General features: G+C 41.4%; 1 protein-coding gene across 2 annotated transcripts in view; it reads right to left on the bottom strand.

Moving 5' to 3' along the window:
* The window catches only part of CFAP74 (cilia and flagella associated protein 74), a 109,110-nt gene extending 88,808 nt beyond the window's left edge, over window positions 1-20,302 (bottom strand). For both annotated transcript variants that reach the window (XM_075839640.1, XM_075839641.1), the window contains exons 1-10: window positions 20,219-20,302; window positions 15,304-15,448; window positions 13,251-13,344; window positions 11,672-11,815; window positions 8,175-8,273; window positions 5,056-5,160; window positions 3,960-4,133; window positions 2,550-2,660; window positions 1,366-1,468; window positions 368-525 (exon numbers count right to left, since the gene is read on the bottom strand). In XM_075839640.1, the coding sequence (XP_075695755.1) occupies window positions 368-525; window positions 1,366-1,468; window positions 2,550-2,660; window positions 3,960-4,133; window positions 5,056-5,160; window positions 8,175-8,273; window positions 11,672-11,815; window positions 13,251-13,344; window positions 15,304-15,427 (1,112 nt within the window). In that variant the 5' untranslated portion in view covers window positions 15,428-15,448; window positions 20,219-20,302. The remainder of the gene's footprint in view (window positions 1-367; window positions 526-1,365; window positions 1,469-2,549; window positions 2,661-3,959; window positions 4,134-5,055; window positions 5,161-8,174; window positions 8,274-11,671; window positions 11,816-13,250; window positions 13,345-15,303; window positions 15,449-20,218) is intronic.
* Between the last annotated feature and the right edge of the window lie 224 nt (window positions 20,303-20,526).

The raw sequence follows: 20,526 nt of genomic DNA on the forward strand, positions 1-20,526 counted from the left end.
TGTGTTCAGACAGCCTATCACACACCTTATATACCCACCAAGCCAGCCCACGACACATCACTTCCTTCATGGGCTACGCGCTGCCAACGTCGAAAGTAGGAGGTGGTCATAATAATGTGACTTGACTGAGTACTTCCAGCAATTAGAGTGCCGTTCTTGCACACCTTTTTTTTAGCTAAAAATTTAACTGGATGCAAAAAGAGGTGTAGGACACGTCTGGTTTTGGCAAAAACAAAAAAACAAGTGCACTGAAACTTCACTGTGAAGAAGAACGTCCAGGGTTTCCTTCCTTCTTCTGAGTCAGCTAATAAAGGGTCTTAATGAGTAAATTGTTCAAATACAATCCTACTCATAATTCATCACTCACATTTTCCTCCTTTCATATTCTTGAAGCCTCTTCTTATGTATCATAAACTTTGCAACATCTCCTCCTTTGGCGAGTACAGCTTCTTTCTCCAGCATCTGTTGCCTTTTAGTCATCGTGGCCTGTGCCTTGTTCCGAGACTCAATGACACGCAGGTTTTCCTGTAAAATGTAAAATACATTATTATAGAGAAGGAAAACACATTTCCAACGTTTGCAGAATCAGCTTAAAAATTCAGCAAGGATATTAGAGATGTCATGGATAAGAATTTAGGGAAACCAATTTCGGTACAATGTTTGGGCAGATTTGATTGGAATACAAAGACTCAATGCAAAGAAACTAACAGTGTTCTTTGACTGATTATTCCTCCTTTTAACTTCTCACTATGCCTGTATTTGCTTCATCTACTGCCCTATAGTTTTTTTTATTTTCATCTTTTCAACCTTTTAGCTACTTGATTTTTGCCCTTTCTTATTAAATCATCTACCAATACACAGTAGCTGTCATATTCCATCTATGAAATAGTTAGAATAAGTTTTGCACCGGCTTGTTGTCTACTATACTACATGAGGGATCTCTTCTCCCCTGTGCTGATAGACCCGGATGCTGAGCAGTCTGTAATTTCCCCCTCCCTTCCCCTGCGGTCTGCCGTGTGTGCTCTCCTCCCTATCTTCACTCTGATACAGTTCAGCTTGTGTGATCTGCCCTCTCTGAAGACGTGGATGCTTTTCAACCCCCTCCACACTCTGATCTGCCATGTACAACTTCAACCCCCTCCCTGCTGCCATCTCGAGCTCAAAGGGGTAGAGCAGAGAGACCCTAGAGCCAAGAGCAGTGTGTTGTCGGATTAATGTCAGAATAAGCAGCCCAGTCAGCTATGTAGAGGAGTTACACAGACTTTACAGCAGCAAAAAGGTTGACATTTTTAATTAAGAAAGTTGCATTTAGAAAGCAAATTAACAATAAAAAAAAAAATCTATGCAAACATTATTATTTCATACCCGGTTTGTAGAGATGTTATTTCTCAAAGACAGTACAGCTTGCATCCTCTTCTCCATGTCTTCTCTGCTTTTACGTTCTTTTTCAGCCTCCATCTCACGAACCCTTTGGTTTCCAAAATAATTCATCAATCAAGAGAATCTCAGAGATAAAGCTTCAGTGCAAACAAGTCCCTCATATGGAGAAAAACCATGAAAAACTATTTTGGTATATATAATAAATTATATCTAGCTCGTGAGCACTCTTGACATAAATAAACTCACAGAAAAAATCAGTTAACCTTACAATATTTAAAAATGGCCATCCATAAAAGACGATCCAACAAATGTTCCATATCGGGATGCTTATTTTGGAAGGTCCAACATGATATGATATTGCAACCACGGGAACAATTTTCCATGGCAACGAGTGCAGTCTTACATAAACATATGTGATCTGATAAATGCGCTGACCAATCGTACAAATTTTTAACATTCAGAACCGATTCTTTTGGCATAAATATAACAAGAATTTTGAACGATTTTACACTTGAAGTGCAAATAAATATAATGCAAAATACAATGTCTGACTTCCATCCTTATAAATTATTTCATGATGTTTTCCTCATTCATATATTGCAACTTCTTTCAATACAGAACATTCTGCTCGTTTTCTTTGGAGCAGAGATTGGTTTAGCGCAATTTTGCCATCAGACATGTGACCTAACATCATAGTCCTCAACTAGTACATGTCACTTGAGCTCCCACAATGCACTGCGCTCTAGTAACAGAAGTCCAGCAGAATCCTAAATTGACCTTCCTATCTGAACTGACAATAAAACCTCACATAACTAAAATGAGGTAATAGATAAGTAAAACTGAGAATTTACAAGGTTACTTAGTAAAAAATTCTATAGCCACTAACATTCTGCCAGACCACTTGAAACAGTCGAGACTGTTTTTTTTAATATACATCTGTATTGAAAAACGTAGTTGAATGCAATTTTCAATACAGTTGGGGTTGCAGGACCCAGACTTATAATGGCCAAAGTATATAAAAAGGATGCAATTTTGACATATGTGCGGCCTTTAAAGTCTAAGGGCATGTCACCATATATGTCAGGTGAACAGACATGGTGTGAATTCAGCCTTATATATTTTGCTGTGTAATCTATTTCTATAATAGATGTCGATTTAGGAAACCCCACCTTGCCATAGTTTCCTTCAGAAACGTAACAGCTTTTTCATGATTCTTCTGTGCCTCCTCCACAGCTTTACGATAATGCTCTTCCCGTTCCTTTAACTGCTTAACCTCTTGCCTGAAATACCAAAAATAAACTCAGTCATTAATTTATTCTTATGTGATATTTTACAGAATTAGGCTGTAATAATTATAAACATTTGACTACAATATCTGTAATAAAAATAACGAAATTATTATATTTTCTATTCTATTTTCAGCAATGAATACCAACAGACCAGCCCACAGAATACATGATGCTTGGTTAACTGCTGTGCAACACAAGCATCAGACACAAGTATCAAACTTGCAATCATGGAAAGGTCTATGACAAAATCCAGTTCAAGGAACAGCTTTATCGAGGCATGTTAAAAACCATGGACATTTTATACATTTCAAGATTACTTAGCTAAACTATGACTAGGAGCTAAGTCAATTCAAAATGCATAAGTTGCACATTTAGGCACCTTTGGCATACTGAACCCATACAGATCCTGGATACAGTCATGTACATGAGCCCTTAGGCCCGGGGCTACACAGGACGGAAATGCTGCGAATTGTACAAGCGGCTTTTCTGTGTGGAAAATCCGCAGAAGATTACAGTACCAGCCATGTGGATGAGATTTTAACAAATCATTCTATTACTAGTTTTAATGTAGAATGGTTGAATTCCGCAGCAAAATACGCACGTCACCTGTGCGGATTTAGCTGCGGAAATGCTGCTGATACATTTCTGTTCAGTGTGGACACAGCGGTCTCTTTCATTTATTTCTATATGCCGTTCTGATAACTGAGAATATGTAGTAATATTTATACCTAGTATACACCTATCCATTGCATCATGAAGAAATGTTACTCTGCGTGTAATATGCCCATTTAAAGACCAATTCCCTTTGCCACACAATGTGTCCCCGAAGTCTTCCTCACAATACTGACAGTGCATAACTTACGGTCTTTTTGGTTCCTGTACCCTCCCCCCTTTTCCCATTTGTATGACTGTTGTTTATTCTGAAGCATCTTGCTTTCTTGCGCAGTCTTCTCATGATCCCGGATCACTCGTTGGGTGGGAGAATAATCGTGCCTTTGTGTAGTATGGAGAAGCAATCTACAGCTACTCATGCAGTGGTCACCTAGACGGGAAGTGCTTGTTAGGTAACCTGGACCCACACAACCCACTAATGATACCTACAAGAAGATAAATACAGTATGCAGTGTGTAATACCCATTATACTGTATTATGATATTAATGAAATGAAGCTAGGCTTTAAAATACATGAAATGCCTACATGCGAAGCATGACTGGAATATTCACCATTTCCCGTGTTGTTGCATCAGTGAAGGTTGTTACAGATTTATAATGTCGTTTTATTTTACTCACTCTTTTTCTGTGTGTTTTTTTCGCTCAGTCAAAGAAAGTGACATTTTCTCCCTCAGAGCTCGCTGCTCCGCCAAGTCTTGGCGCTGTCTGTCTAACTCGTCTTCATCTTGTTGAAGCCTTTCACGGAGACTGGTAAATTTTCCTTGTTCTACTTCAATGTGCCAGAGGTCATACCTATCGAATAAGAACAAGTTTTTAGGAAGGCAGAGATTAAATTTGTTAAATATCTTTAAATATAGCATCCTCTTTCTTTAAACATGACTTATACGTGATGATAAAACAATAGGAAGCTGCAGACAACTACTGAATTATGCTCTGACATAGGTCTGGTAGTGGTTCCTCACGTGTCCCTTAGCAACAGGCTACAAACTATCACTTTGTAGTCTGTTACTAAGAAGCAAATGTTGGAATTTCAAGTGGCATGTGGCGTATCTCAGTGAGACTGAACCTACTCTTTGAAGGAGAAATCCATGAAAAATATCTTCTGATATGTCATAAATACATGTGAAAAGATCACATTGGTTAAAGGGGTTGTCCCACTAAGGACATTTTCACCTACCCACAGGATAGATGATAAATGTCAGATCGCGTAAGGCCCCACCGCTTGAGCCCTCCTTCCTTCACGCTGTAAGGTGGAGTTTGAATGAGCGGTGGTCACGCATGCACAGTGCCGCTTCATTCAAAATCTATGGGGCTGACAAATTTTCTGAAGATTTCTTTTTCTTCAGAAAATTGAAATGTCCCTTTTTCTGAAAAAATTGTAATACATTATAGGGTATGTTCACACGCAAACTCAAAAACGTCTCAAAATACGGAGCTGTTTTCAAGGAAAAACAGCACCTGATTTTCAGACGTTTTTAAGCCACTCGCGATTTTCGCTGCGTTTTTTACGGCTGTTTTTGGAGCTTTTGTCGATAGAGTCAATGAAAAACGTCTCCAAAAACGTCCCAAGAAGTGACCTGCACTTCTTTTTCGCAGCCGTTTCTTTACGCGTAAAAAAAACGCAGCAAAAAAAGGATCCGATTTTTCGGCCGTTTACGTACCCGAACTGCTACACCCCACTGAGTTCTGTTCAGAACAGGTCAACTCAACTCACTCGTTATCTTTCAGTATGTCGGCAATCTTTGTTTTCACATCTTCCTCATTGAGCAGTTCAGTGCTCAGTCGTTTATGCAGAGCTCTTAGTCGGAACACAGCAGCCCTGTCATAGCAAACAAAGAACATCAATTTCAGTAAAAACATTTAAACAATTCAAAACATGTTATAACCATATATAATCTAAAGGATTCTATTCTTTATCGCACATACAATACATAAAAGATGCACATTTAAAGTGACTCTCCATCCAAGTACTATTTATATTTAATATGTATAAATAAAAATGTATATAACCATGTATGTAATATACATAAATCATAAAATTCAGGAATTTAATATTTGCAAGGAGAAAAAGTGTGTGTGCTTTGAAGATTTCAATAGCTTATGTACGGCATGCAGCATGGACACATGGGCGACTGGTTGAAATATGTTTTAAGGAAGCAGATATTACTGATTCACTTGACTGGAAGGCCTAGTTCACACAGAGTTATTTGGCACTGTTTTTGACGCAGAAACCGCACCAAAAAACGTCGGAAAAAAAGCAACATGCTCTTTCTTCCTGCGTTTCTGTCAATAGGAGGCAGAGAAAGCGTTTTTTGCGGTGTTTTTTGGCCGCGGCGCTAAGTGGCCGCAAGACGCAGCAAACGGCATGCAGGCAGATTTTTCCGCCTGCAAAAAAACTCTGTGTGAACAGGGCCTAAGGCTTCATGCAAGTGGTCTATTACGGCTCTGTACAACTCCGAAGTTGTACAGAGACATAAGGGCGGGTTCACACATGGCGGAATTGCACTTAAATTACGCTGCGGACACTCCGCAGCGTTAATCCGCAGCGGAGCCGTTTCTACATTGACTTTCACTTTAATTTAGCAGTGTTCGTTTACACGATGCGTACAATTCCGCTGCGGAGCATAGGCTGCGGAGCGGAATTTGGTGTCCGCAGCATGCTCTGTCTGTTGCGGAGCAGTGGCGGACTCATGGCGGAATTTCTCCATTGACTTCAATGGAGATTCAAAGTTCCGCAATGAAGTCCGCAGCTGTCATGCACATGTCATGTGTGCTGCGGATGCGTCTTGCTTTTTTTACTTGACATTTCTTCATTCTGGCTGGACCTATGTATTTCTAGGTCTACAGCCAGACTGAGGAAGTCAATGGGGCTCCCGTAATGACGGGAGCGTTGCTAGGAGACGTCAGTAAATAGTCACTGTCCAGGGTGCTGAAAGAGTTAAGCGATCGGCAGTAACTGTTTCTGCACCCGGGACAGTGACTACCGATCCCAATATACATGTATCTGTAAAAAAAAATGAAGTTCGTACTTACCGAGAACTCCCTGTTTCTGTCTCCAGTCCGGCCTCCCAGGATGACGTTTCAGTGTAAGTGACGGCTGCAGCCAATCACAGGCCAAGCACAGGCTGCAGCGGTCACATGGACTGGCGCGTCATCCAGGGAGGTCGGGCTGGATGCCGAAGGAGGGACGCGTCATAAAGACAACGGGCGGTAAGTATGAATTTCTTTTACTATCACTAGGGAAAGTGCTGTCCCTTCTCTCTATCCTGCACTGATAGGGAGAAGGGAAGCACTTTTCCCGCAGTCCGCAGCAGCTAGTCCGCATCAATTTTCTGCACATTTTGTGCAGATCCGCAGCCGTAATCCGCAACCCGGATTATGTGCGGCATTGATGCGGACAGTTGCGGAGGAATTCCGCCATGTGTGGTCATGCCCGAATACAGCACTCATAGAAATAAAAATGGGGCTTTACTGTCGCTCCGTATGTCTACAAAGGCATAAGCTTTTTACAAGTAGAATGTATATTTTTAAAATACAGATCCCAGTTACAAAAGCAATTGACAACAAATAATTTTTTTAAGATTTTCTCAAAACGTACAGTATATAAATATAAAGCTGCAAAATATTTTATATGACAAAAAACAGAATATTGCCCAGTTTAGAAATGCATTATAACGTATGCAGACAATGTTAGCTGCATCCATCAATGACTCCGTTGCTGTTGTGAATTACGATTATCTTATTATACTCTGCTACATCTTACCTCCATGTTGTTGTCTTTTCTCAGACAGCAGATGATTCTTAATGGTAGAAACATCAGGCTAAAATAGTGTTACAACCAAGGACCTTAGGGACATATACATCACCTGTGCCATCTGCTTGTCACTAAGGAACCCTGGCGCCAACACATACCCAGCATAACAAGCATCCTGAACTGAAATGTTGACATGAGCGCACCTGCACTTTATACTTATCGAAAGAGTCATTGTGTTATTTAGACTATATAAATGTCTTAGGAGCAGTCATTGATATAACAGAAATCCCAGTTCCAAAAAAATTTAGTTAGCTTATGATTGTTGCGAATAAGTGTCCAGTTTACAAATGTCTGCCTCCACTACAAACTAGACCAATGTAAAGAATAGTGCGGTCTGCAGCAGAAACCTGTATTAAGATATTCACATGTCCCCATTACGTACTAAATGGGAAAAAAATAAGTAAAATTTAAATGATAAAATATTTGGGGATATTAGTTGATAGTAAACAGAACTGCTGCAATTAGTGTCAGGCAGCTGCTGCCGAGGCAAACAACCATGAAAAAGGGCATAGATATCTATTCACACAATATATGGAATATCGTGTACAGTTCTGGGCACCAATGTACAAAAAAGACATAGCAGAGCTGGGGCAGGTTCAAAGGCAGGCAACCAAAGTAATAAATGGAATAGGTGGACTGCAGTATTCAGAAAGATGATCAAATAGAGGGCTTAGGGGGTGACCTAATAACTATGTATAAATACATGATTGGTCAGTAAAGAAATCTGTTTAATGACCTATTTATACACAGGACTGTAACTATAACAAGGGGGCATCCACCTTATTAAGTATAGTATTTGCAGAGCAGATCTCAGGCAAGAAAATAACAGATTGGCAACCATTGTTGCCAGGGTACAGTCAAGTTTTCGGCTGGTATACTTGCTAACTTTTGTATACAGATTATCTGCAACTTGGGATTCAGATACAGGTCTTAAAGTGCGGGGATGGGTACAGGACTAGTAAAGGAGTCCCACACAGGACTCTATTCTGTAGTTTTCGGATATGAATGTACTAGCTTACATGTTATAACTCTTCTGTTCATTCTGAATATCCATTTCCACACTAGACTTCTGTTGCTCCAGTGACTTGATTCTCTCCCAGCAAGCCTTCAGTTGTTCCCTGTTGCGAAAGATTAAAAATTTATAAATATTAGTACCTCCCACCGATCACTAGAACAGGGTCCCTGAGCCCCCCATTACTTCTGACTGCACTTTCATTGGAGCGGCGGACGAGCATGTGCGGTGTCGCTCCATCCAAATTCTATGGGACTGACGGAGATAACTCAGTACAGCTATCTCATAGGCATTGAATGGAACGGCAGGTCACATGCTCAACCACCGCTCCATTCAAGCTCCTCTCCATTGCAGTGGGGTGAGGAGGAACGGTGGGCTCAGAACCTCCGTTCTAGTGATCGTGGGGATCCCAGTAGTGGATAGTAGTGGATAGACGACAACTGTTGATTCTGGGAATACCCCTTTAACATATAATTTCACCAAAAATGAAGCTTCATACTGCAAGATTTGACTATCATGCTATAACAAAACTGACAATTACAGCTCGAGCACAAAATGTGATGGATGAGAATTTCCCTCAGTCAGTAGTAATGGGATACAGTGTTTTGCTAGCTCAAACGGAAGACAATGAAAAACTGAAATAAAGCACCCACCCTAAAAATATAAAGGTTGCAAATTTAAGAACTGTGGGAAATGCATTTAATATAATATAGATGTTATATACATCTAAATACATTTAAATAAACAGCTGGGGAAAAAAAACTATCTCCCTCTATGCATTAAGTACTACTCCACTTATCTTGAGCAGTGGAAGGCAATTGTCAGAATACTACACAAAGAGGCTGCTTTTTAAATCCAATGTGGATCAATGAAAATGTATGCATCTGGCTACTAATAATCTGAATGCACCTTGTAAATAAGGATCTGGGTGCAGATCATAGACTAAATAACAGCACAATGTCAATCAGCTGCTTCTAAGGCCAGCAGGATATTGTCGTGTATTAAAAGAGGCATGGACTCGCGGGACAGGGATGTAATATTACCACTTTACAAAGCATTAGTGAGGCCTCATCTAGAATATGCAGTCCAGTTCTGGGCTCCAGTTCATAGAAATGATGCCCTGGAGTTGGAAACAATACAAAGAAGAGCAACGAAGCGAATAAGGGGCATGGAGAATCTAAGTTATGAGGAAAGATTAAAAGAATTACATTTATTTAATCTTGAGTAAACAAGTCCAAGGGGGGGATAAATCCATATAAGAATATTAAAGGCCCATATCAAACATATGGTGAATGAAAATCCCCTCAAAAGACGCTCTGCGTCTGGAGAAAAAAAGGTTCAATCTCCAGAGACAAGTAATTTTTACCATAGTAGCTGTAAATCTGTGGAACAGTCTACTGCCGGAGCTGGTCACAGAAAAAGGTGACGGTTTAGGGTATGTTCACACGGCTTATTTTTGTTCATTTTTCGGGGAGTAAACGCCCGAAAAACGTCCGAAAGATCAGAAGCAGAATGCCTCCAAACATCTGCTCATTGATTTCAATAGGAAAAACAGCGTTCTGTTCCGACGGACCATAAAAAAACGGCCACGAAAAAGAAGTGCATCTCACTTCTTGAGACGTTTTTGGAGCTGTTTTTCATTGACTCCATAGAAAAACAGTACCAAAAACGGCCGTAAAAGACGCCGCAAAAACGTGAGTTGCTCAAAAAACTTCTGAAAATCAGGAGCTGTTTTCCCTTCAAAACAGCTCCGTATTTTCAGACGTTTTTGAGTTTGTGTGTTGTGTGCACATACCCCTAGAAAGGATTAGATTAGTGCTACTCAAACTGTGTGGTGCCCCCTAGCTGTTGTTATTGAGGTACAGCCGGGGAGACCGTTTTGACAGTAGGGATTATAAACTGCACAGGCTTTTCTCTGGCTGCATCAATCTTTGGTTTGGCAACATAAGAGCCTCCTTGGGGGCTTTATTGTAATGCTATACAGGGTTTAGAAGACCAGTAAAAGGTAAATTGAGCAATTTTTACAATTTTGCCGTGGACTTCGACCATGCGTGGTAAGGCATCACATTGTTCAAGCTGGTGAGGCCCCAGCAGAAAAATGTTGAACATTTCTTTGAGCAGATGAACATCAATACTTATGTAAATATAAAGAATTCTTGCTTGAATGGGGATTCAGTCTGATCGACTTGGAATCAGGATGGACATTTTTCCAGTTTAGGGCAGGTTGGCTCATGCCATATGGCGTTTTTCTTTTTTTGCCTTCTGGATCAGACGGAAATAAAATTCTAAAGAGTATTCCTACCCCTTCCCTTCATCCACATCATGATCATCTCAACTTGATGGACATGTGAGTTTTTTCAACTATACTATGTTACTATGTACCATGTTGATGTTAACTACCTAATTCTAGACTCTATGGGGGTAATTTACCGAACCGTCGCCACCCTCGCCGCTTTCATGGAAAGGGTGTGCGGTCTCGTGTAAAAGGGGTGTGGCCACCGCAGCCCAATCAATTTATTATAATTTACCCAAGAAAATTATAGTGGACTTTTAGCTAGTGTAGATTTCGCTCTATGGGGCATAGCAAGGTAGAGGCTCGTGCTGGGCCCATACTATGCCACCTCCCTACCCTTCAATTAGACAATTAAATAAATAAAAAAATTATACTCAATGAACGGCTTCTCTTCTCCCCTCCGGCTCCCTCATCACTCCAGCACCGCACACACAAGGACCTGATGCCAGGCAGAGTGAGGACGTTGTAGGCAACACAAAACTGATGACGTTGAAGTGCTGCATCGCATATAAGGGCTTGGCGCTGCTCGCCGTCAGGTCCTTGTATGAGCTCTGCTAGAAGGATGAAGGAGCCAGAGGAGTGAAGAGGAGCGCTCGGGTGAGTATGAATGTGGTTGTTTTGTTCTATTTGGCTGAAGGGAAGGAATGTCCGGCGCATGGCCGTGGTTGTTGTGCACTATTGTAGTGCACGGTCTGGCCGTAAGATGCGACACATTTAATAAGAGGCTTTTTCCTCTTAATAAGGCCTTATTTACACAAGCGTAGTTCACGTCCGTGATATGCGCGTGAAACTCACGCACGTCACACAGACCTATGCTAGTCAATGGGGTCTGTTTATAAACATCAGAACCAAGTGTCATAACGATGCCATACGTGCAAAAAACACGCAGCCACGCACCAAACACTGATGCCACACGGAACTGCAACGAGCAAAGAACGCCTAAATGTGTCTGAGTTTACTCCAACTTTTCAGTATATTATACTTTGTTCCAAAGTGTTGTACAAGTGTTGTACTTTCAGCCTGAAGTTACTTGTGTAAGCGTAGATGTCAATCTTTATAATGAGGCCTGAATTCAGCTGAGATTACCGTAAGGATTCCCAAGAAATGTCAACAGAATTTTATTAGTTGCAGTTGCATCGCATTATCACACAGAATATAGTTACGGCTTCCAGACCATAATCTCCGCTGTTGTAAACTGTACGGAAACAAACCTGACTTTCTGGATCATTAATTCTTTCTCCTGTTGAAAACTGTCCAGCTGGTCTAGTTTTTTACGTAGTCTGAAGGCCCGAACTTTATCGACATGTCTTGTACCTTTTATCATCTCATCCTGATCAGTATACTGTTCACTGGACCTAAATGTGAGGAAAACACATATGCAGAAATATTTTATTACTGTAAAGATAACCGGCTGGTTTCAAATTTAAAAAAAAAACAAAAAAAAACATTTTCCATTTTTAAAAATAAACAAATATTTAAGCAATAAAAAAATAAACCTAATTGGTATTGTCGCGTCTGTAAAAGTCTGAACTAGTAAAATATCACATTATTGAACCCGCCAAGTGAACACTGTGGGCAATAAACATTTTTTACAAGCATTGGTGTTTTTTGGTCACCTCGCTTCCAACAAAAATATTTATAAAAAGTTATCAAAAATGTACCAATAAAAACTACAGCTCGCCCGCAAAAAAGAAGCGCTCACACCACCCCATTGATGGAAAAATAAAAAGTTATGCGTCTTAGAATATGGCAACACAAAAAATTTTTTTTTTGTAACAAATAGTTTTCTGTAAAAGTTGTACATCAGGAAAGAAAAAAATCTGCATTTGGTATCACTGTAATCATATTAATTAATTCTGGAATTAAGTTAACACTGTGTTTTTACCGTAACAACGAAACTCAAAGAACGATGGTAGAACTGCTGTCCCCTCCCCAAATAATTATTTTTAGCTTCCCAGTACATTATGTAGTACATTATATGGTACCATTAAAGACTACAACTCAAAAAAGAAGCCCTCATACGGCTATGTCGGTGGAAAATCAAAAAAGTTACAAACTCAAATGGCTCTTGGCATGCGACGATGGAAAAACCAAAATATTTTTTTTTAAATTGGCTGTGTCCCCAAAGGGGTTAAGAAAAACACCAGCCATGAAAATGTGAAAATTATTTATATTCTGTAAGACACAGTAATTTCTGAGAACTTAGTTGTATAAAATCTACAGTACAAAGTCATAAACGTGCTCGTTCTTAGACTGAATTTCTGAAAATACTCAGTCTCCGATTGGTCGCTATAGTTTACACAGTATTTTTTTCCTGGAGGATCAATTTAAATGTATAGCATAGCTTACTTTTGTGCCGGTGTCCTCCGAAATATCCCATTATGTCTTATAAAATGAACTCATTATTTCCATTTTGCATGTTTTTCTACCATATACGCTATTTATCGAGCTATTCCATTGCGCTGCCAGCTCTAAATCTCGTCTAGTATCGCCTGTCACCGTCGTAACGCTTCAGCAAAAACAGCTCATTTAGTAGTTCCTCTTCAACTTAAAGAAATAAATAGGCCAACCTACGCTCAGAACAATCCCCTAAGAAAATTCAATCTATTTCACCAGTTTAATGCTCTGACGACTGCATAAAAAAAGCATAAAACAAGCATTGGATGGTCATTGTTTGCTATCTGTATTCCCCTGTGCAGCATAAACCCTATGGTGAAATCATAGCAATCATAATGCATTCCCTAGATAAATGACAAGAGGAGACACGGGGCCGGACCTGGCCCTGCTTACCGGTTAGATTCAGAATCGAAGCTGTCATTTATTTCATCAGCTGCGTCTTCAAACTGATTTTTTTCTGTTGTGTCTCCAAAAGTATATTCATCATCTTCAAGGAGAAAACAAGCAATAGACTGCATGAATAAACACCTAATTATACGCTGCAGAGGTGCGGCTGAAGAAAATGGAAAGTAAACATCTAATACAATGCATATTTATAGAAGGCAGGCAACTAAAGTTTCAGAGGACATGAATGCCCGATGCATTAGGTATGGCGGCTTAATTGTTCTCCATCCTTATCTGGTGCATGCAATATAAACATTGGGGTCACATGAGACAACGGTCAGTGGAATGCTTATCTCCCCCAACAACACCCCAATAAACATGCACACTGGATCGGCCAAGCATGCATGTTTATTACCATTGGGGAAACAGAGGCGTCTGGGAAACAAAGGATCAGATTTGTTGAAATCCAGCATGCCCGATCCTCCTTTCTCTCAATGTCTACTGTCAGGCTGCCCCCATACATAATAATAATTTACAAGGAACATATTGAGAACAGGAATTCTGGGGCCCCATAGCTTTATGTGCTAGGTAATTGGGCTGAAAACCTGTCCAGATATAAGGATCAGTTAACACAGAGTTTTTTGGAGCTGGTTCTGACACAGAAACCGCGTCAAATCAGCGTAAAAAAAAACGTCCCAAATCGCCCATCAATTGATTTCAATGGGAGGAAGAGACGTTTTTTCCTGGGCGGCTTCTGGCACATTGTGGAAAAATAAAGCGACATGCTCTTTGCAGAAGCAATTTCCACCCATGACATCCCATTGAAATCAATGGGAGGCAGAAAAAACCTGCAGCGCTCGTTTTTTAGCATTTTGCGGCATATTCTGTCCACGGTTCGTGCATTAAATGCGTTAGGAACAACGCTGGCAGTTCAAAAATGTGCCTTAAAATTCCTTGAATTTTAAGGCCTTGTTCATACACAGTTTTTTTGCAGGCAGAAAAATGTGCTTCAAAATTCCTTCAGGAATTTTGAGTCAGATTTTGACCTGCCTGCAACTTATTGCCACAATTTTTGCAGCATTTTTCACCCGCGGCCATTGAGAGCAGTGGGCAAAAAACGCTTTCTCTGCTTCCCATTGATTTCAATGGGAGGTCAGATGCCTAACTGCGGCATGTTAAAAGTGGAAAAAACGCCTTTGCCTCCCATTGATATCAATGGAAGGCGTTTTCAGACGTTTTTTGGTGCGGATTTCAACGTGGTTTCCGCGTCAAAAAACTGTGTGACCTAGGCCTAATACTGAGAGGTGGATACAATATATCCATTCTGAGAAATCCTCTGTAAGAAATACGTTAGTAGTGCAAATCTTTTTCATGTACTCAAAGTTTGCTACAATGTATCAGTGCAGGTAACAGCTAGAAGTCCAGAATCCAGGCTAGCTCACAGATGATGTTTAAAGAGTAGCTGCACTTTCATCAAACTTTTAAAATGTCATAGAGACATATCAAAAGTACGGAGAGGTGAGGGTCCGAGTGCTGAGACCCCCACCGTCACTGAAACAAAGGAACAGAAACGCTCAGTTGAGCACTTTGCACCTTCAGCTGTGATCGGCGCTCCCTGCCAGGCTGAAGACTGCTCACATAGACATTGTATGTGAGCCATATTCAGGAGCGCTGATGACATCCGAAGGTGCAAAGCTCTCCGCTGAGCGTGAGTGACGGTGGGGGTCTCAGCACCCGGACCCCCACCGATCTAAACTTTTGATATGACAAACAAAAGTTTGATGAAAGTGTAGTCACTTTTTAATAATGATTAAAGGGGTTGCCAAAACTGGACAACCCCTATTTAAAAAGCTAGCTTCTCCAGACCAGTTGAATAGGACTGATTGTAATACATGGTGATGTGGAGTCTGCCAGACCAGGACTCGCTCTTTGCTGCGGCTTTCCAGTCTGGCTACTAGAAATGGATCTTGAGTGGGGAGACCCACATCTATGATGCCCATATGCCCTGCAGAAATGTAAAAAAAAACGTATACAAAGCTCTGAACACGTCACATCCTCGCACCTTTCATTTGCTCCTGCTGAGTCCAGAGGTCATCTGCTAGGTTTTCCTCTTCTAAATAAGACATCATCTCTGCTTCATCTTGTGAACTTTCGAAAGCAATTGAATCCTCCATATTTAAAGACATATTTCTTAAAATAATAGTCACCTGTACGAAGTGAAATTAATCAAGGAAGACAATTATATTCATTGTTACATAGTAATAAGGTTAAAAAAAAAAAACAACACAAGTCCATCAAGTCCAACCTATAATCCTGCCGATCTAAAGGGAGGCAAAAACCCACATGAGGTGGATGTGAATTGCCCCATATTAGGGGGAAAATTCCTTCCTGACTCCAATTGTAAATGAATCAGAATATATCACAGGATTTACATCCCATCACCAGAATCCAGCACATATAACTTGAAATATTATATCCTTGAAGAAAGGCATCGAGGTCCTTCTTGAACTTTTTTTAATGAATCAACCATCACAACATCCTGTGGCAGAGAGTTCCATAGTCTCACTGCTCTTACAGTAAAGAACCCTGGTCTGTGACGATGGTGAGGCCTTTTTTCCTCTGGACGTATAGGATGCCCACTTGCTATTGTTACAGGCCTAGGTATTAATAGATCATTAGAAATATCTCTGTACTGTGCATTCATGTATTTGTACATTGTAATTAGATCGCCCCGACCCATCTTTTTTCCAAACTGAACAGCCCCAAGTATGATAACTTTTCTTGGAACACGGTGTCCCCGCCCCTAAGGGTATGTTCACACGCACTAATTACGGACGTAATTCGGGTGTTTTTGCCCCGAATTACGTCCGAAAATAGCGCCTCAATAGCGCTGACAAACATCTGCCCATTGAAAGCAATGGGCAGACGTTTGTCTGTTCACACGAGGCGTATATTTACGCGCCACTGTCAAATGACGGCGCGTAAATAGACGCCCGCGTCAAAGAAGTGACCTGTCACTTTTTTGGCCGTAATTGGAGCCGTTATTCATTGACTCCAATGAATAGCAGCGCCAATTACGTCCGTAATTGACGCGGCGTTCAAGCGCCTGCACATGCCGTTACGGCTGAAATTACGGGGATATTTTCAGGCTGAAACATCCCCGTAATTTCAGCCGTTACGGACGCCCTCGTGTGAACATAACCCTTAGAAGAGATTCGGCGAAACGCGCGTCGGGACGAGCCCGACTGTTAGGTAGGGAAAGTTTCCACATTGAGGGATACAATAGACTCTGCCCACGTCCGATTCACTGAATGCAGTGACCAGACAAATGATACAGCCCAGCATAACGGCATCCAATACAGCCGCCTATGTTGGTATCTGCAGCCAGCACTGCTCTTATCCGGTTCATCTGAATCGATGACCGGAAGCACAGGATAGCATAGCGAGGCGGCATTAAACAGCCGTGAACGCTGGTATCCTCTGCTTGCCTCCTCCAATTCGGTTCAATGAATTCAGCGGCCGAACTTGCATTACACATCAGTGGGGCAGCTTTGAAATAGCCACCTACGCTGTCAGCATCTACACTGTCCGGTCTACTGCATCAGTGACCGAAGTCACAGTGTAGCCCAGCTGAGCGGCACTAATGTTAGCCGCTCTCACGTAATTACACACTTATCTGGCTGGCGCCTTCCTTAGAATTAATAGGTAGCATGTGAACTTGCTCAGAAAGAGCTACCATGTACATATATTTGGCCACGCAAGCACACAGTCAACAATAAATACGTCTAATATACTGAGCATCCGGGAGAACGCTGGCATTCACACATGCCGTTCTAACCACTGCCAACTATTAGCTGACTGTGCCCCTGCGCCACCATTTAATAATGTGTTACCACTAACTGTATCATTGAGAGCCAACTATTATTTGTCTTTACCCCTCCTAGAATCACTTGAACTATTTCAAACACAGTTCCACTCACATTGGAACTTTAAATTATTCAGTGGGTTATCTAATTTACACATAGGGTGTCCACAAGGGACCGTTCACCCTATCCCTCCAAAGTATAATACACCTACAGTCGGGCTAATTTTTTCCTCCCTAATTAGTTCACATGCGTGAAATACATAAGGGTAATATTTATCAGAAAAAGTATTGATCAATAATCCACTCAGGTTGGTTCAAACCAGGGGACATCCAACCCTCCATTTGTTAGGGTCACCAATTCACCCTTACGTACTTTCTTCTTTTATAATGTACACATAATAAAGGTTATATTTTAATTTCAGTTATAGCAGATATTCCCTCCTCTCCCCTTTCCCATATATCTTGATAACTTTTCTTGGTATGGCAATCCACCCATTCCCTTAAAGGGGCTTTCCACTACCGAACAACTGATGACCTATTCACCAGATAGGTCATCAGTATATGATCGGTGGGGGTCTGTCACCCGGACCCCCCACCAACCAGCTGCTCCAGCCACCTCCGGGCACCAGACGTCCCTGCCGGAAGCAGATGGCTCCGGGCCACAGAATAGTGGCACAGCTGCAGTTCGGCAGCACGGCCGATATGCTATGTACGGAGCCAACTGCTTCCGACTCCAAACACTGCCTACTGTGCAATGACATCCGGTGTCCGGTGGCAGCCGGAGCAGCTGATCGGTGCGGGGTCCAGGTTTCGGACCCGCACCGATGACATACTGATGACCCATCCGGGGGATAGGTCACCAGTTATGTGGTAGTGCACAACCCCTTTAATTACCTTGGTCGCCGTCATCTGCACCCGTTCCAGGTCAAATATTTCCTTCCACATTACTCCATGTGTGGTCTGACTAGTGATTTGTATAAAGGCAAAACTATGTTCTTGTCATAATCATCTACTCTTTGATGCATCCCATGGTTTTATTTGTCTTTGCGACAGCTGCCTGGCACTGGTTGCAAAAGTTACGTTTCCTGTCCACCAATATCCCCAAGTCTTTTTCTGTGGCAGTTTTTACCTAGTGCTTTACTATCTAATACATAATTGTAGAATTTGTTTCAATGGCCCAAGTGCATAGCCTTACATTTATCCACATTAAACTTAATTTACCATTCCTCCACTTGCACCTCCAGCTTCCCCAAAGCCCTGTATAAAATTATATTTTCCTCCTCTGTGTTGATTACCTTACATAGCTTATTATCATCTACAAATACTGAAATTATACTCTATAAACACCCTACAAGGTCATTAATACACATATTAAAAAGAACAGAGGCCAATATTGACCCCTGTGGAACCCCCCTGGTAACTGTGACCTACTCTTAGGATGCTCTTTTAATAACCACCCTCTGTTTTCTATTACTGAGCCAGTTATTAATGAGGATTCGTTCACATCTGCGTCGGGCTTCCGTCCATAGTTCCATCAGACCTTTCCGTCAGGGCAACCCATGAACGGAAACCATAGCTTTCCGTTTGCATTGCCATTCATTTCACTGGTAATGCTTCCGTTGCTAATGGTTTCCGTTTGTCTCCGTTCCATAAGGTTTCAGTTTTTTCGGTGGAATCAATAAGTCGACTACGCTATTGATTCTGCCAAAATAACGGAACCCATGAACGGAACCCCGACGCAGATATGAACAAAGCCTTACATATATTTTTCCCCAGTTCCAGCAATCTGCACCTCAGTGTGCATCAGCGGTGTTTTCTAGGGGCTGCGCGCTGCCGGACAGACCACCTGCATGAGGCTGTGCCATGTGAATGAGGCCTAAGTCCTCATGCACACGACCATAGATTTTATCTGCAATTACGGATCTGTAATTGCGGATAAAATACTGACACATTCAATTCTATCGGCCACGGACACCTTCCCGTATATTTACTGGTGTGTGTCCGGGCCGTAGAAATGAGTCGCAAAAAATAGGACATGTCCTATTTTCTGCATTTACGGACCGCGCTCCTATACTTATCACTGTGCGCACAGTCCAATGTGCGGATGACACTTCGCGGCCCGTCCGTGCAGTATTTACTGACCGTAAATCCTGCATGGTCGTGTACATTTAGGCTAACGCTTTCACATATCTCCCAAAATATGAAATAAAATACAAATGTAACTATAATTCCTTGAGTAGTTCTCTTCTGTCAACTTGTTATAAAACGTATTCAGATGTTTTGTAGTGATGTCTATTTTTGGGAAAGATGGGTAACATCCAATATCATCATCATTACATCTCACGTCGGATTTGCTGGATATTTTTATTAACGTTGCATCCACCCGAGCGCACATTTGTTTACCTTTACATTTCTGAGATCTCACATTTTTACAGGTCGAAAACTCCTAACCTCACCTTATACGCGGATCATGCCCATGCCATAGATATACTTTGCATCGCGAACAAAAATTTGCATGGGAATTAGATGTAATCAGATTTGACACAGATTTCGGCAATTCGTGCCGCCATACAGGTCTATGGGTCCAAGAAAATAACAGACAGCACACAGAAGCCATCCATGTTCTGTCCGTATTTTGCGGATATGTTGCTAGGAAACTCCTGGGACATTCGATCATGCAGGCCGTGAGATGACACACGGAAACAACGGGACCGTAATATACGGTAACACGGAACGGTTGCGGAGGCAACTCAGAGGCATTACAAAACCAAATACGGATAACAGAACCTGTAGCTTGAGGCCCGATTAACGGTTACGGTCGTGTGCATCTGGCTGCTGTTTTTTAGCAAAAAAAAATGCACAAAAAAAAAGCGCCACGGAAAACATGGCAGCTTTTTTTTTTTTTTTTAGATCAGTGGGATTTTCTATTTGGATTTCTCTATTCATGTTACATTCTTCATGTTCCAATTTTGTGATGCAAAAAAAACGTTCTAATTTATTAGATGCCGGATTAAAGGAATCTGACTGTATTTCACTACAGATTTGTATATGTAAACTACGCAGCGGCCACGCAGACAACACTGCAGCCCAGCAGGTCCTGTGATAAAGTTACCTGGAAATATGAAGTCCTAGAAGTTGTATCTTATAAAAGTTTCTACGTCTTCCAGGCCAGCAGCTTCCCGGGAGAGGAACTGACACAACGCGTCACCATGACGACGGAACCAACCATTATGTACAGGGGGAGGGAATACTAACAACCAGTTTATAGTTTATTGTTTATAGTTATACTCGCTATTTTTCTTTTTTTTAACTTTCAGGCATTGAAAAGGAGCTAAAGCAAATATGTAGTTAATTACAACAATGTTTAGGGTTAGGAGGGAGAATGGTACATTCCAACGTGAGGTGATGGAGAGCCCCACC

The sequence above is a fragment of the Rhinoderma darwinii genome, chromosome 10 (genome assembly GCF_050947455.1).
Source record: "Rhinoderma darwinii isolate aRhiDar2 chromosome 10, aRhiDar2.hap1, whole genome shotgun sequence".
Taxonomy (NCBI): Eukaryota; Metazoa; Chordata; class Amphibia; order Anura; family Rhinodermatidae; genus Rhinoderma; species Rhinoderma darwinii.